Raw genomic sequence first — 13,306 nt, forward strand, 5'->3', positions numbered from 1 at the left:
AAAAATGATCCCAAATTGTGCTCTGCAACCTCGGATACGAAATCCATATTGTTGAAATCATAATTTCGCGCAGCAGCTATCTTGGATTTAAAAAAGGATCTCAATAAAAGATCTCTATTATTGAACTTATATTTATGTGGGGCAGATAATAATGATCCCGCATGAAATTCTTACACCGCACCCTCGAAAACCTCGAATATAGCTGGCAACGACGCTTCTATCGTCTCGCTTTTCCGTTTCATAGAGTTTCAAATCACAACGATTCTAAAGAACTTGTTGCAATTTGAACTTCAAAAATTGTTGCAACAATAATTGTACGTATTGTTTTTATGAAATTCTAAATTAATATTTTATTTCTTCTTTCATATTACATAATATACTATTTCTCACAATTTACTTATTTAAGGAAGTTTCTATTCACCTGCAACATTATTTGGCTGTCTGTGTGCGTGTTTGCGAATGTAAGTATGTGAAGCTCATGCACACATTAATTCTAACTTCTATATTTCAGGAACTAGAATAAAATTATCGTTCTGAGCGTTATTATTCTAAGGTTATTACTACCATTACCACGTTATATATTAAGAGAAGATGAAATTTGTTGCAACCTTGATGGTTGCAAGTTAATGATTAAAAGGTACTTTTTCTGTTTATTGGGAAGATGTTACGTCAAATCTAATAAATGTAACTTAATTCAATTTGCAGTCAGTTTGTGTTTTCAACCATATAACCTAAAAACAAACGAAGCAAGTGCACTGAGCAACATAATCTTAGAATGGAGCATAGCACTACTTGTTGCCAGCTCGGCCATCAGCACGGCTTGTGTTAACAATATTTAGTCGGCTATAGTAATACCATATTATTTTTTTATTTGGATTTGGCGGCTTTTGCTCGGTTCAGCTTTCGTTGGCCAGACTCTTGCCAGACCATAAGATTTTGTTTTTGGTATAACCTCTATAGTCTATGGTTTTGACATTGATTTTTCTGATTAAATTTTATCACGTAATGGTGGCGGCTTGTTGAATAGAACATGGCTGACAACATATTATTGTGAATTGTGATCAAGAGGAAACATTCAACTAATCAGAATCTAACAGTATTCTAACTTCAAAAGTGCAGGTACCTACTTCGTTTGTATTTTTATTGATTTACTTAGTATTTTTAACGATATATTTTGAGTGAGTGAACACTGAACTAAAAAAGAAATTGTTGCATAAAATGGCTGCATTGTATAAAATAAATAATTTGTTCAGTGATGATAAATTGCTTAATAAAATCGATAAAACCAAAACTTGAATTGAGAAACAAAATGTAAACAAAGGTTTAAGGTACGATACATTAAATTTATAATATATAAGGGTAATTAACAAATTAAGTATGTAACTACGTATTGCGTACTTACTATAAATTGCCTTATTTGTAATTGTAGAGTGGGAAACTGTTTTTTTTGTAACAATATTCCAGACTCTACTAATACACCATAGTGTATATTAATTATTATTATATACAATCCCAAATTCTGCGATATAGCTTACCTAGATTTTAATAAAATTTATAAATTCACCAAAAATAAATTTTAATTAAAATAATACAGATATATTATTTAAGAGTAATGTCTGCCTATCTTATGGAAACTATTAAATGAACACCACATGCACAACAACACAGCATGCTTAGTTTCTAGTGGTGTGCACTGTGCCACCTATGTCTCAGCCACAAAATGAATCTTTGGGTCACACCTGTAATTGGTTGGGTTGTCTTACTGGCCAACAAACACTTAAGATTAAACTGAATACAAATGTCTGAACATTTTGTAAAAACACAAACTTTGTCTGAACTTCTGTTTATTTTTGCTGCACTGTCTCTACCTGCAGACTTCAATGTTTGGAGTTTAAGCCAAACTTTGGCTAAAATATGTCATAATTCCGTTGAACCAATTACGGCCCATCCTTAATCTACATACCATAAAAGAGGCAAAGAGGACTGTACTTTGCCCACACTAACTAGAAAAGCATGACTAATCATTGCCTAAGCTTTTATATTTATAGTTTTAGTAGAGTTTATTACTGTTTTAATATTATGATTATGTTTGGAGCCTCTTAACTATCTTAAGGTGCATACAGACTGGTGAAATGTATCATGCAATTAAAGAATTTTTATAGTTTGGACTCCTCGTGTGTCCAAATGAGCATTTCACGAGCATGCTACAAGCATTACAAGCCCATGATGAAAATACTCTTATAATTATTAATGGGGAATTATTTGTTATAGAATGAATTGCTATATCTGCAATAAACAAGATGGGGGAGTGGAGAATACAACCAATTTATTTGACATAAAGGTAAGTTAAATTATTAACCACATTATTAAACCCTGTGATGCTTTTAACAGAGTTACAACTATCCAAATTTACTCAACAGGGTGCTCCTACGCACACAGACAACAGCATCAGATTCTTGCTAACTTGAACATGGTTCTAATCATAGTGCTCACTTAGATCATTTTATAAAAACAAAATAGGTAGTTGAGGTAGTGGTTTCCTGAATTGGTTATCTAGTTTTTGGTGGTACTTTCTCTATTATTATGCTAAACCTACTCACTACCTAAACCGTTAACAAATCCGCCAGCACTTGATTGTGTAAGCAGACAAATGGACGTGTGTAAGCTGATTAGATACAGCACGCTAATATACATCCTGCTGGATAGACTAATAGTGGATTCTTTGTTTAGGGTTTCTAATGGTTATCCTTTTGGAAGCCAATTGTAATCTTTTTTATGTTTCAGGCACCAAAATCGGGATTTAAGATCTCACAAATATTATGCAACATGACTGGGATTGCAGTGTCCAAAGAAAATAAAACTGCAACAACTTTATGTGCAAATTGCTATAAAAACTTGTTGGAATATGACTTTTTATATCATTGGTGAGTTCTTATTAGATCTGTAGTTTGGTATGTTATAGGGGCTCCAGTTTCCGCAATTAAACTACAAGTATAGGTCCATTTTGCGTGCAGTATCGGCCAGTTACTCCAACCAGCCCAGCTCCTTCCAGAAGTTCAGAACATTCCTGGAATGTTCACAGACTTTCCTGGAGCGACCTCATATTTGTTAAGGTTTTTGCCCGTTGGTTGGCCATCCCCACATTCCAGGATTATGTGAGTGACCGTTTCGTCCTCGACTAGACAGCCTCTGCACTTAGTACTGTCCGTTACGCCAATTGTGAAAAGGTGCTTGTTTAGTGATGTCTGACCCGTTACAGTGCCCACCATTATACTGATGTCATGTCTGTTGAGGCTGATAAGTCTACATGTCAGTTTGGGCGACAGTGCAGGTATCGATTCTTTCGACTGTCTACAGCTTGAGACATTCATCCATCGGGTGTTGTGTAGGTTGTTGGTGAGAGAGCGTATCCATGAGCGTATTTGGCTGAAGGGCAGTGGCAGAAGTGGCAATGGAGCAGTCAATAGGGTTGCCGATACTTGCCTTGCAAGCTCATCCGCTGTATCATTACCCAACGAACCGCTATGTCCCTTGATCCATTGCAGAGTTACCCGGTTATAAGAGGCAACTTGTTCCAGCGTTTGGTGACACTCGTATATTAGCGCTGAGTTACCCATAGAATAATAACGCTCAGAACGATAGTTTCATTCATAGTTCTCGCCAACACGCACACAGACAGCCAAATTATGTTGCTAGTGAATAGGCCGTTCCCTAGATGCATTTGCATATTCTTTGTTTATGCTTAGTTATAACTTTATACCAAGTTTATTTGTAAGGGGCCGTAAGAATTTAATATAAACATTACGTATTTAATTATTGTTGCAACAATTTTTGAAATACAAGATGGCCACCATGCAAAATTATGATATGGATATCATATCCGAGGTTCTCGAGGGTGCAGAGAACCAATTTGGGATCATTTTTAAAATCCAAGATGGTTGCCGTGCAAAATTATGATTTCAACAATATGGATATCGTATCCGAGGTTCTCAAGGGTGCAGAACCGAACATATACCAACTGGTCCCAGCAGAGATGCTCTTTTCACGTCTCAGTTATACCAGTCGATACTCAACTGATGAACCATTCATAACAGTGTTTAGTGACCAATCACACTAAAATTTTACTTAAAATTAGAGTACTTTTTAATCATAATTATTATTTGCTCCTCACATCAAGATATACTTCATCCACGGTACCATTTCTGGTGGATCATTTGAATCCCAAGAAGTTCATCTCTCTAGTTATATGTGTCTTCAACAAATGAAATCAAATTTCAGGGTAGAGGAAAAGAAAGCTAGTATCTGTTCAAAAATACAAAAATCAAACCTTATAAGACAAGTTAGCAAGGATATTAAAAAAGAGAATGTCAATACTGAAGAACCAAGAAAACCAAAAATTAAGAGACTTGTGGTTCCTGCTTCAAAGTTACAGAATTTACCATCAAATTATGTTCTTAAGCCCAATGTGCTCTTACCTTCAGGGAAGAAAGTAAGTCTTTATAATATATAGCTGTATTTATAGTATTACTTATTACTTATAGTATACATAGCTTTACCTGCACATCTATGTATAGTCTATTTTTCCTTACATTTCTTTAATAGTAAACAAATATGGCGTCTAGGTAACCAGAGATAATTCATAGAGATGGAGACCATCTAACGAATGAACGACTGGACTAAATATAAACTTAAATCTCTACTATTCAAAAACAAAGTAGTTGATACACTCTAATTTTACTAATAATATTAACTACTGTAATTAATCATTAGCGGCGTTCTGTCTTTAAATTTAATTACAAGCAGCTCACGGGATTATCAATTTAATACAAAGACTATAGTGGCCAGTGTTGCGTGATAACAAAGTGTCTATCGCAGTCGCACTCAATAGTAACGCGTTTGTGGGTGAGTGAATAATGCTTACGTCAACTATCAACCGGCTTATACGCACGCAGCTCGACGACGATAAATCAGCGATAACTTGTGCACGCTATTGTGTATCTATTACCTAATTTGAATTGGATTATTTTACGTACTGTGTACACCACCATTCAGATTCGGGTCGGACCCTGACATTTCTCGCCACAACATGGACATAAGTAACGTTAACCAACCTATAAGAAAACAGCATGATATTGGATGTCACTGTGAAACTAATATATTAAAATTCCATAAAGATCTAATGGATCTCAGATACCATAGAATAGTCAGTCGAATTCGTTATATCAAAATATTAGAACAATTCTCATTTGACCTCGTGTTACTTAAAACGGAAGTGACAGATTCACTTAAAGATATTAAGATTCGTATAAACGATATCGAGTCCGGAGCCTGCTATGCCGCTCATCGTGAGGACAAACTGGAATCCCGAGTATCCGTCCTAGAAAAACAGTTTAAGCTTATTAGCCAACAGGAAAATGATATAACTATCATGAAAACTGAGTTAATACATAATAAAGAGCTGTGGGACAGACTACTAAATCTAGAAATAATCGGAGTTCCAGAAAACAATAACGAACAACTCAATAGAATAATTATCCAGTTAGCCCAGTCTATCGACGTTACCCTTACCACACAGGATATAGAATTTGTAAATCGTATACAACTATGCTTCGCAATCAAGGCCCGGAGTACCGCGCACTATAAGTGTCAAGTTCAGACATGTTCAGACAATGAACACCTCACGCTTGAAAATAAAAGTCTGTTTAATAAGTGTCGAGAGCTTACAAAATCCAAATCATACAAGTATAATATATGGATTCGAAATTTCCAAAATTTTGTGGGAAGGGACGACAAATCACCGAAAATATCTATAAGCAAAGAGGTATATCTCTCAAAAATAAAGTGATTTGTTGTCCTTCACTTTCATTACCGAATCTGCATATTAACTTTTGCGATAATTACGGTTAACTATTGTATAAATGCATTACACACCAAAGCAGTTACGCAGGCATAGTACCATGTACTATGTTCATCACTATACGTACTGCTACCACAATTATTATACTTTATACACAATATTATAATATGATACAATATTTGACATTATGCTTTAGCGGTCGATTATGTCTGAAAGATAATATTATACTAGAGTGTGGCCACATACCGGGCCAAACACCTGGGGTCACCGAAGACTCTTCCCCGAGGATTAGCCGCCCACCTCACCACGCAAAATAGGCACGCTGTAGACTTCGTGTTGTGGATAGTAGCCCGTGATAACCTATATAATATTATGCTCATGCTAAAGCTATATATTACTTTGTTCATTCGATATAAATAACGCATTATGTTTTATTATTGTGCTTATTGATTTATCATTACACTTTCTTACTATAAATATTGATCAATATATAAATTTAACGGCGTCTAACACTAGTTATGTTTATTTATATTTCTCATTGCATCTTTTTATACAACTACATAACTATATATTACCAAAATATATGAGGGGTCTGCGTACAAAGACTTAAGAACTTTACAGGGAATTAAATAAACACAATTTTGACTTGGTGTTAATCACGGAGACTTGGTTACACGACGGGATTTTAGATAGTGAATTCTGCAAACGTCGATATGACGTGTTTCGAATAGACAAGAGACTTAGCTCTCACGAATACATCCAGAAGGGGTGGAGTAATGTTACTTGCACGCAGTGAGCTAGGGGCGTTTCGAGTTATTTCGAATGTCGACATTCATTATCACAGTAAAAATATCTTCAAAGAAGAAATTATTAAAATATTACGGAATAATATAGTCGAAACGAAAAGTGTTACTGGAGCAATATAAAACGAACAAACACTTAATGTGTTTGTTCATTTTATACACACGCACATATACACAAAGACACACAGTACACGCACACATACACATCCAAACATATAACTGATGATAATATTATATAATAATAGATATATATATTACATTCGCATTCATACGCATAATATTGTTCTTATAATGTTTTAAACTATACATATTATTATGTTAAAGTGAATTCAGTTGAAAGTTCATTAGTTGATATTTTATATAGAGAGACTTGTAATTGGCTGATTTATGTACACTAATTTTTAAGACTCATTTGTAACATTAATGCTGTTGATATTTTCAATAAATAAGTTACCTAACTTCTTTCTAATATTATAAATGTGTAAGTTTGGTAGAATGTATGCTCGTACCTCTTTAACGCAAAAACTACTGAATGGATTTTAATGAAACCTTACAATAATATAGCTAACACACCAGAATAACACATAGGTTATAATTTATAAACTTATAGTGTAAATTATCCAGTACCTAAGGTAAAAAAGAAATCTGCGAGCTATTCATGCTTGCTCCGCAAAAATCACAGGACATACAAATATACATAACAATGTTTATCTTAAATAATCCTACAAAAAAGTGAACCATAAATACAAAAAAAATAATAATTGATTTCTAAGTAAGTATCGTACATTTGATAAGTGCTTTTATCGCATCTGATATTTAAAGTAGATGATTTTTTACACACATTATTTGGACAAATTATTGAATAGTTATGACGATATTATGTTGTAGTCTCGGTCCAAAGTCTGTGTTCTAATGCAAGACTCAGCAAGAGCATGTACTCGTATATATTGTCGAACACGGGCGGCTAGCGTTGAAAGTTGTGTCCTTAATGCGAATTTCCAAAGCACTAGCGATTTGTTGAAAACGCCCTGTTCGTATGTTTTTTAATTATTGTTTTAAAGGGTTTCTTTTATGGTTAGGACGTCTCCTAACGTATATGAAGATACTTTATTTTTATTAGATTACATCGGTAGGTTACTTTACTTTATACTTAACAGTTACTTAAAAAATTCCACGACGTCTTATATGTTTGGTTGTTACATAAAGGCAGTTTGGGTTTTTATTTTAATTACTTAGGTTGGTGTTCGATTTTAATGGATATTACTACTTATAATAAGACCACGAAAGCGAAGTTTGTTTGTGCTGAATAGTTAATTATAAGAGATTAATTAGTTTTTATTTTAATACCATAGGTTAGTATTTGGTTTTCTTTTTGAAATTTATATAATAAATTTCTTTGTGGTGAATACATAATTATAAGGGATTACAATAACAGTTTTTATTTATATGGCAACGTTTGCCGGGTCAGCTAGTATATACCAAAGGTAACGGGTAATGAATGGTGTGTTACCCATTAAGTTACCTGTACACTTAGATATATTGTTAATTTTTTTTAAGTAATTTAAGTATTTGAGTGTGATTCTTGGGTTTCCGAATAATTATATAAATAACACCAAAAGAAGCTGTTATTTTGATATTACACAAAGATATCCTTTATAGTTAAGATAGTTTTTACTTATGTGTAAGTTATCTCTTAAACTGAATATTATACAGCGTGGAACTACATTGGCGACAGTAAATAAACTTGCGTATCTTATGTGTAAATTAACCCCACCTTTATGTGTAGAATGCGGTAGAATTGAGGATGCATACCATATAATGGTGGTGCCGGAATCGAGGCTGAAAGAATAAAATTTTCTCTGAAATTCCAAATGAACTTATATGAAATAGGAGCATGTAATCTTATATTGGCTTTCCCCTTTGCGGAAGATGCTAAGAGTATATACAGGGTGGCCGAGAAGTTGACGTCCAAAGCTAAAATCTGAAAGCTTCATGGTGATGAGTATCCGAATCTATGTATGTTCTACGATTCTGCGTTTTCAACTAATTGTGGTTTAGGACTTACTTAAAATTTTTTTGAACACTTAGTTAATTTTATTGTAGATAATAATTAACTGCAGTTGCAATAACCACATAAGAAACTATGAATAGTTTAGACAATGCGGAACTAGTTTAGAATTGAGTCGTAAGTTCAAGATAACTGCTCCAGCTAAATTCATGAAAATGTTCAAGGTATCAAAAAATAAATAAAATGGCTATGGCTTATAACTATTTTTAAAAACTTCCCAGAACATTGGCCAGTAAAATGAGGCAATTAAAAATTTTAGCTTTGGACGTCAACTTCTCGGCCACCCAGTATAAGTTGATTAAGTAAGTTTAAGACAGGATAATATAAAATGTGTTTTTTTTTTCATCATTATGAGGGTGGCATGTTGACGCTGCGATAAATAAATGTAAATAAACTATAATATCACTTTGGAACACCCTGTAAGTAATCTAGTAGCTTGGCTTTAGCCTACACCTACTTCGTGCCTTCTTTTGTAACCATAATCATATAACCTATTATTTATAAAAAGTGGCAAGCGTTATTTAATATTTATGCGATACGCGATTTTTGCCGCCTGCCAAATTATGCTCTAAGAACTCAATTCAAATGGATGTCCAGTTGTAATAGTATATAAATATAATAGGCAATGGAATATATTTTGTCCGATTGCCTATTATATTTGCAAGGCGTTAGATTATTTTCTGTTCGAATATAAGTAGTTCCCACTAAAAGTTTTGCGTAATTTAAAAAAAAAACAACATATTGTTATAACCAAAATGTTATGTTTATTGCTTTTCAAAATACTCTCCTTTACATTTTAAACATTTTTTCATGCGATCGAACCATTTTTTAAAACAGTAGGACCACAGATCTGAATGCATGTTTTCTACGTGCTGACTACTACTTTCTACTGCCTCATCAAATCTTTGACTGTAGGGAAAATACAGAAATCACAGGGCAGGATGGGTGACGGAAGCTTTTTGAAAGCTAAAAATGAGTTCGTTTTGTTGGCCGTGTGTGAACAACCGTTGTCATGATGTAGTAGAACGCGTCTTATTGGTCGTCTTTCGCGAACTTTTTTTTAACTCGCTGGGTAAACAAATGGTAGAATACCACTCGCCATTAACACTCTTTTGATCTTCAAGTGGAATTGTGCAGATGGGACCCGTAGCTGAGAAAATAATGCGATCCTTTTTTTGCCAACGTTTCTCGCCTGCCTCACATTTGTTGGCCTGTTCTCATTTTCAAACACCCATTCACAAGTTAGTTTATTTATTTTCGGGTTCAAAACAATAAATCCACGTTTCGACTCCTGTGACAATGTCATAAACAGCATTAGAATGTCCGTGGTCGTACTTCATTAGCATCTGTGAGCACCATTACACGCTGCCCGCTTCTGCTCCGTTGTCAGTTCATGAGGGATCCAACGACAACAAAGGTTCTGAACTTTCAATTCTTCGTGTAAAATTTTCTGAATTTGGCTCATACCAATCGCCAATAGTCCTCGAATTGTCTCATATCCGCGGTTTTTCTTCAATTGGCCGCTTAACAGTAGCTACATTATTTTCGTTGACGGCAGTGGAAGGCCGCCTCTCTCAAATTCAGCAAACGATCGCCTCACGGTGTTCAAGCAAGGTTCTTCTATCCCAAAATAATTTTGAAGAAGAGCGGTACAGTCTTGCGGAGAGAGAGAACTTTTAAAATCATGAAAAATCATAGCTCTAAAATCTTTTCGACTAAATTCATTTTCGTTGCGTACGTAGAACTTTATGTGTGATAAAAAACAATTGACAAATGATTTCCCGCCAATTATTATTTTTTATTACTAAGAAGGTTGCAAAAAGTATAACATTCGAAATTCAAATAGTTACGATAAGCTAGCTAGAAGTGCAAAACTTTTAGTGTGCCCCATGTATCAGTGCGGTTATAACCAAAGAATATAATATTTGTATTTGCTTGCCGTTTGCGGTTCGCTTGACTTCGTATGACGTATTTTGATCAATGAATACGTATTAGTACTATTAGGTTTATTAAAGAGTGTTTATGAGTGATTTTGAATTTGTATTTCATTTATGGTAAATAAAAATTATTTTTATAATAGTACAGTGAAATGAATTCAAGTTTAAAAGAGTACATAAACTAGGACAATATATTATTTATATTTCATAAATATACATTATCAGATTTAATAATTTTAGTTAATCCTAAACGTGTTAAAAGTAGGTATGAAAGGAAGTTCAATTTTTCAAATTGAGTAATTACATTCTGCAACGATAGTCAAAACGCGTCGTTCTAACTTCTACAAAGTGAACTAATATATTATTATAGCGTAAAAAATAATAGTCGTTTTAAAAGTAGCGTATCGTTATAACGCGGTTGTAATATATAGCCGTGGCGAACACCTCTATTTGTTTGTTTGAAATATTCATATTATAATTTATTAATTTCCTTTTATTTTAAGGAGTTACTATACCGTATAAACATTCGAGTAGAGTTCTACTTTAACGTTACTTAAACTTTATTTTTAGTCAAAACATAGCCTATAGCCTTCCTCGATAAATGGACTACCCAACACTGAAAGAATCATTCAAATCGGACCAGTAGTACCAGAGATAAGCGCGTTCAAACAAACAAACAAACAAACACTGCAGCTTTATATATTAGTATAGATTAAAAAGGGGACGCCCATTCGCTAGCTCAATTTTCAAGATATCGAAGATCATCGGTTAGGAGATTTTTGTCTAACAAAGAAAGTTTTTAGATCTACTTACGCAAAAAAAATGTTATCTGACGCAGTCTCGTGTTTATAGCCGCCATTGTACCGACACGCTGTTGGTATTATGAATTGAATTATAATTTCATAAATGAATAATCTTTGAAATTTTCAGTCCATTGGAACGGTGCGATCAAATTTAAAACCAATGGTAGTGTTGAAGTCAGAAGAGGCAAACAATATTACAGAAGCGAAAAAATCTTTGCCTAAAAAGACCATTAAAAGTATGCCGATGTTGGAGATTGAACAGAATTCAATCGTTTCATTGTCTGATGGATGTAGAGGTGAAGGAAAAGGAAAGGAGAAGAAAGATGTGGTGGTGAAGGAAAATGATGAACCAATGGAGATTGATAAAGGTTGTTGTTATAATATTAATACCTCAGTTCTAAATAGTTCAATTTCAATCAACAATTCTGGAAAGGGTTCCAAAAGAAAACAGTGCTCTGAGACGTCGCTTCATTGTGCGTCTTCTACTGCATTTATCACGGGGAGTGTTCCGAAGAGCTGTTTCACCTGATTCTTGCCGCCGAATTCCACCTTCGCACGACACGCCACAAGTTACGATATCATCCCCACCATCTGGATATGTGGCGGTCCTCCACAGTGCGGTTTTCAAGGAGCTTTCTTCCACTTACTACAAAGCTGTGGAATGAGCTTCCTTGTGCGGTGTTTCCGGTACTATACGACATTGGTACCTTCGAAAAAAGCACGTTCACCTTCCTTAAAGGCCGGCAACTCTCCTGTGATTCCTTTGGTGTTGCTAGAGAATGTGGGCGGCGGTAATCACTTAACACCAGTTGCCCGTATGCTCATGTGTCCTCCTATTCTATATAAAAAAACAACTCGAGTTGTTACAGTATGAAACGAAAATTTTCTAGACTTTTGGAAGTATTAAACTGCATTCACTTATCGACTTATTTCTCTTTGGTAATGGCACTGTTTATGAAGCAATTATCATACATATCTCATACTTACTGAGTTTTAGACTTGTTACACTTTGAAACTGAGGTATCGAAGTAATTTGAGAGATTTGAGAAAACAACCACCGCTTCGGAAACAAATGGCGCCCTGAGAGAAAAGAAGCGTCGCAAGAAACTCTGGCAGTATTCTTTCTTTTTGCGCTCTTTTTAATAAAATATACAATATTGCCGGTATCTGTGCATTACAGATTTGCGAAAAAAATTCTCACATCTGAAGTATGTTATTCTGTGGCTCCTGCCAAGTCTTCAACTGATCAACTCGGCTAAGTCGAGATGGAAAATATTTTGTGGGGCGATGTATCATCGTGTAACACGATCCCAGAAAATGTACAAAACAAATTTATTATGAAATTCAATACGTAATTTTATATATAAAAAAAGAAGCCCACTGAGTTTCATGCGGCCGTAATACTCAGGTCTGTGGCCTTTATTTTCATATTCAGTTTTGAATAAAAATTAATTAAATTTTCACTTTTTATGAGAAAAATTCGCAAGGATGATGGATGGGCGATCCATCGCTTTCCTGATATTGTAGGGAAGATGAGGAAGAATAAGGGAAATGACCCCCTTTACGACCTTGCCACAAGCAAAATACAAAGCACAGAGGTGACAGAGCTCATCTCGGTTTAAAAACTCGGAAAATCGCGTTACCTACCTAGATTGGTTTGTTTTAGCCCCTAAAAACCCTCGTATAGTAAGTAAATTTCATCCAAATCTATTAAGCAGTGAGGAAAAGTAAAAATAGTATCATTTCACAAATCACTTGGATTCTACAATAATTAAAACTATTTTCTTTCATATCGTATAGATTATTTAACGGTAGTATTATAATCGCTAGTGACTATA

General features: G+C 34.5%; 1 protein-coding gene across 1 annotated transcript in view; it reads left to right on the forward strand.

The window, feature by feature from the left end:
* Positions 1-987: 987 nt before the first annotated feature.
* Positions 988-13,306, forward strand: part of LOC126977667 (zinc finger protein 470-like) — a 50,279-nt gene continuing 37,960 nt past the window's right edge. Inside the window, exons 1-5 of the mRNA XM_050826410.1 lie at positions 988-1,119; positions 2,272-2,341; positions 2,785-2,924; positions 4,279-4,489; positions 11,596-11,836. Of these exons, the coding sequence (XP_050682367.1) occupies positions 2,273-2,341; positions 2,785-2,924; positions 4,279-4,489; positions 11,596-11,836 (661 nt within the window). The 5' untranslated portion in view covers positions 988-1,119; position 2,272. The remainder of the gene's footprint in view (positions 1,120-2,271; positions 2,342-2,784; positions 2,925-4,278; positions 4,490-11,595; positions 11,837-13,306) is intronic.

The sequence above is a fragment of the Leptidea sinapis genome, chromosome 2 (assembly GCF_905404315.1).
Source record: "Leptidea sinapis chromosome 2, ilLepSina1.1, whole genome shotgun sequence".
NCBI lineage: Eukaryota > Metazoa > Arthropoda > Insecta > Lepidoptera > Pieridae > Leptidea > Leptidea sinapis.